The following is a 5,435-nucleotide window of genomic DNA, read 5'->3' on the forward strand; positions in this document are numbered from 1 at the left end:
AACATGGAGTTCTCATAACAAGAGGCAATGCCCAAAAAGTCACATCATGCTAGGAAATAAAAGCCCTAGAAACAGTTTACCTCTTTTTGAGATGTTGGCTAGTGGGGTCCATTCAATGCCTAAATGTTGAAGAGTATTGCCTGTGCTCTAGTTTACCCTCTAGACGTGTCACCCAGATATTACTGCTGAAGGCACCAGGTACCTGCGTCATAGAACATGGAGATGTCATCCTAGTACCAGCTGGAAGCTTCATCTATACTGGCAGCTTTCACAGTTTAGAAGGGTACTTTTCCAGATACCAGAGGACAGAAATAATTATTATCCTTACCCCACTGTGGTCCTATATGATACACCCTGGCAAGATATTATCACAATCACAAGATGGATATTGAAAGTCACACACTCACAAACACTCACATACACACACACACTCACATATAATAATACATAAAAGAACATGTTCCCAGCACAGCAAAGCAGAGAGGTCACCTCCTACTCCCATCATCAGATGAGAACCGATTTATCCATGCTGGTTTCCTTCCATGGCTCAACTGAAGTCCACTGAAGTATGGTGTGTTCACTGTGCACCAAATTCAGATTCATTTCTATTGGTTCTGTGATGAGAGTCCTGTAATATCCATGTGCTGAGTCAACGTCTTGGAGCTTCTCATTCAATGAGTTAAACTCTGCAGTGACGCTGGGGCAGAGCATCATTGGGAGGCTGGGGTCTGTGGGATACCTGTGCCTCGAGGACTCCTTCATCACTTTCAGGAACCTCCCTGAGGAAGAAACAAAAAAGCTTAGAAACGTTCAACTCTCTCTGCCCTCCCCTGCTTCAGACAGTCTTCCATGATCAACGTCCTCTTCTCTCACTTCATTTATTTCAGGGATGTTTTATTCCTTACAGAAGACACACACTTTATACAGTTTTGAATTTTGCCTTTCAGACAACAGATATATAGTATAGTTCCTGAGAACCATGTTCTATTGGTGGACATGGTGTAAGCAGGGGAACGGTCAGATACAGACAGTGAGTCTGGGATTTCAGCAAATGTTCTACAGCCCAGGAATGATGGAGAACCAGGGGTGTTAAATTGAGTTACTTTTTCTATAATGAAACACCATGGCCATACCACCTTCTGGTGAAAGTGTTTGGCTTGCATTTCCACATTGCTGTTCATCTGAAAAGGAACTGAGGACAGTGTCTCTATCAGGGCAGGAACCTAGAGGTTGGAGCTGATGCAGTAGGATCGGCATAAAAGTTGAGACTGAGTTCCACATGTGTCCTCTACACTGAACCCACAGGAGAACATGTGGGCCTGATGTGGGCTGCACTGCAGTGCTGCAGCCATTGGTCCTGGTCACCATATTCCTGGATGTTGTGCACAGTTTCCATATTTGGTGGACAGTATATTGAACCTGGTATTTCAAGGACCGTGTAGAACCCTCTGGTATAATTTTCCAGCCAGTGATCTCAGAGTTTGCCCACAGCATGTGTCCTTGTCAGACACATTATTCTAACACTTGCTGAGCAAACCTGGGAGTGCATAGAGCATGAAGGGACAATAAAAAAAAATGAGATTTTACCTCTCTTTACTCACAGACCTGAAGTAACCTATCTCCTGCACTCTTCACAAAGGTTGAATATATATTTTTATAGACTCTTGTTTCATGGGATTCTTCCTCTGTCTGTTGTGAATAGTGACCTGGAGGAGACTGAAATGAGCACCGGGAAGCAGCAGTGAAGTAAACATTTCTGGAACTCTTTTGTCCAATGAATGAGCTTAGAGGGGACAGATTCCTGATAGGAAGATGGACGCTTTGATGAGGGCCTTTACCTTGTGGACAACTCATCCCTGTTCCTGTACCTCTTTTGGGAACAGGGATTTAGCAGCATCTGACTCCTCTCTTCCTTTGCTGTCGTGCTGCAATCTTCCACCCTGTGCTCTCAGCCTCCCCAGGCTCCTCCCTCTGCCCTGCTCTGCAAGGATGCACATCTCCTTCACAATTTACAGAAACTACAGAACGGTTGATGCTTGGCTCTCAGAAGACATCCACTACCAAGAATTGTAGAGCCTGTTAACTAGCAACTGTTGGAAACTGAGGAGAAATCAGAAAAATCATCAGTTTCTGTTGTTAACCTGTCTAGACCTTAGTTTCCAGTTATCACTAGTTTCAAGTTTTTCCCTGTGCAGCTGTGGCTGGGAAGCTGTTGTGGGCTTGATGTTAAAGCCTCATCTCTGTCAGGATCATTGTCCTAACACAGGTGAATGGACCTGTTGATGGCAAAGCAAGACAGAGTAGTAAGAATCATGCAGTGCAGCAGCTATGCCTCCTGCCTTCATCAACCTGATGTCTGCCTAATGCTTGAACCCCTCAGCACAGACCCTGTCCTTCTGTTTCTCCCAACTTCACAGGACAAGAGTGTGCTGCAGCAGTAGCTATGCCATCACCACAGATCATGCAACTCTGTGACAATCTGACAAATACAGACCATTTCCCAGGTGGCATGATGCTTTGACTGAACAGTCAGCATCACCTGGCTTCCAGTGCTCACCTACTCTTTCACAATGACACCACCCATGTGGTTCTAGGTTTCCATTGAGAAGAATGCTCTGTTATGGCCCTAAGTGCCACACCTGACTGAAAGAATCAGACTAACTTTGTAACCTGTATGTCTTCTAAAGCCTATAGTTTTGAGTTTTAGGTCCAGGTTAAGCTAAAGCCTCTTAGTACTTTTCCAGGGAACAGAGGAATGTGACCTTATCTGTGAGGACAGATATAAAAAAAGGCAAGCAAGCAATGACCTTCACTCAGCAAAAAGAATGACCAGACCCTTGTCTTCGAGATAGTGTTTCTTAGCAATCAACCCAGATGGCCTCAATCCTTCTTCTGGTAGACTCTGACCTCCGTTCAAAAGCCTGCAGCCCCAATCTTCAAGGATGAGCTAACCACCCCCATCTTCAATTGCAGCTGCATCCACACTTGGCAGGACTGGCCAAGCTTGAGCACCTAAGACTAACCAATTATCTTACTTTATAGATTCCTCATCCAATCTTGAATTTCCAAGACTGCAACCTTAAAATTACAGTGCCTTGTCTTTTAAAAACCCAAGGCCTTTGTCTCCCAGGGCCACTCTTTGCTGACCAGCAGGGGTGACACCATTGCGCGAAGGTTAAAATAAACCTTTGCGATTTTGCATCGATGGTATCTTGTCTCCTGAGTTCTCTTCATCCTTTCTGAAAATTAGGCTCATGCTGGGCCTAACACTGACTACTTCTGAGCCACAGATGAAGAACCCATACTCAGAATGAGTCCCAAGTCCTTTACATCTTCGCCTGTGATAGCTCTGCAAATAAGACATTTGAAGCCTGGAGGAAAGAAAAGGAATTAATATGTTAAGAGACAATTCATTATTCTCATTAAATTCTGGGGAAACTATACAAAATAAACCATAACAAATAAGTCAGAGGAAGAAAAGACACGTTACCTGTGGAGTGGGTTAGGAGCTGTTAGCAGGTAACTGCAGCTCAGTGAGAATCACCAGCTTCATTGGCCTCATGTCTCAGTGCTGGAGCCTCACACACAGTTATTACCAGCACCACACCTGCTCAGTGCTGGGTCTGTTGTAAGTGGTTTGTATGAGGATGATGAAGATCTTGAAGGTCTTTCTGTGTTCATGTGTCACAGGCCTTCCTGATATCCATGTTGACTCTAACTTGAACCCCAAACAGTGCCCTCACCAGGGATTCTTACTGACTCTGCCCTGAGTTTAGGTTTCCACAGTCTCACAGATTCTTTGCTTCTTCAGGATCTGGCTCAGATAACTAGAAAGACTCACTTTAGCCCAGTGTGAGGCTCTGAAATTTGGTCAAGTTAGAGTTTATCCTACATTTAAAACTCTTCTATAATGGCGCCATGGAAATAGCTGTCTTTCAAGTTCATACCACATAAGAGAATGGATCTGTGTTTAGTTCTGCACAACTACAAAAAGAGATAGGTGTGGTAGCCACTGAGTAAGCCAAGCTCTGGGACATGGAGGCAGTGTGATCCTTGGGACTCTCTGGTAAATTAGTCTAGACAGATGGTGAGATCCAGGCCAAGTGATGGAACTTACTTCAAAATTATCCTGTAGGCTGATAGATGAAGACATCTCATATCAACATGCACACACACACACACACACACACACACACACACACACACACACACACTAACATGAATGGAGAGACAGATACACAAAGGCTGACTGAGACAGACAGAAACAGTAAAAGAGGGAGACAGACACAGACATACAGAGAGAGACAAAAACACTATAACAATTAAATACAAAACACATATGGCAAAGAAAACAAGTTGAATAAACATTTGGAGACTTCAGGGTTTATTATACACTATATTGTAGTCGAATCTCTATGGGCAGCCTGGCTAAACACAGAGTCTGGCCTTCCACATCTTCTAGGACTCTCAACAGGCTGGAACTCTGTCACCCAGAGCTCTGTGCTCTCAGCGCCCCCTGCTGGTCATGAGCGCCCTGCAGGGAGGTTTGTGTCTGAGCTCTCTGTAACACTCACTCACTGTGTCTGCTGCACAGTAATATGTGGCCGTGTCCTCAGACCTCAGACTGTTCATTTGCAGGTAGAGGGTGTTCTTGGCGTTGTCTCTGGAGATGGTGAACCGGCCCTTCACGGCGTCGGCATAGTAGATGCTACTTCCATCATATTCAATGTCTGCGACCCACTCCAGCCCCTTCCCTGGAGCCTGGCGGACCCAGTGCATTCTATAGTCACTGAAGGTGAATCCAGAGGCTGCACAGGAGAGTTTCAGGGACTTTCCAGGCTACACCAAGCCTCCTCCAGACTCCACCAGATGCACTTCACTCTGGACACCTGCAAACACAGAGAATACTAGTCAAACTGTCGCCAAACAACTATTTTTCTCATAAACACATGGCACACACAATCTCATCTACATAACTGACCTTTAAAAATAAAGACAAGGAAAATCCAGGTAATCTCCATGTCCATGGTGAATAGTCTGTGGACAGTGGTAATCACTGAATGTGAGGATCTGGCAATCCAGGGCTGGGCTCTTCTGCCAGAGCTGCAGAGTCTGGGCAGGGCTGGTTTTTAAGGGCACAGAGAAGCCTTATTTGCATGTCTTCCTGCTGTAGATGCTCTGGAGTTGGAACTGGCCAGAAGGAAATGCTCAGAGCAGATATAAGACATGAAAGATAGAGGACAGTTACAGAAATCAACACAATAAGGAAGCTCTGTGTACCCCCTTTTCATATTATGGATTCACCACATTTAACTTACTTCCTTTATCAGCAAATGTAGGGCACAAGCTGTGTTTCCATACTGTCTTGTCTCTTCAGTGTTAATGTGAAATTAAAATCACCACACACAGTTGTGACTCCATATAAGAGCTCAATC

At 44.7% G+C, this 5,435-nt stretch overlaps 1 gene segment (V, D, J or C); it reads right to left on the bottom strand.

Annotated features, from left to right (window-relative positions):
- Positions 1-504: 504 nt before the first annotated feature.
- Positions 505-5,057, bottom strand: LOC129671982 (immunoglobulin heavy variable 3-30-3-like). The segment is given in 3 exon segments: positions 505-779; positions 4,575-4,889; positions 4,982-5,057. Coding segments are annotated over 3 exon segments (636 nt in total).
- Between the last annotated feature and the right edge of the window lie 378 nt (positions 5,058-5,435).

Source organism: Psammomys obesus, unplaced genomic scaffold, assembly GCF_907164565.1.
Source record: "Psammomys obesus unplaced genomic scaffold, mPsaObe1.curated_primary_1811, whole genome shotgun sequence".
Lineage (NCBI taxonomy): Eukaryota > Metazoa > Chordata > Mammalia > Rodentia > Muridae > Psammomys > Psammomys obesus.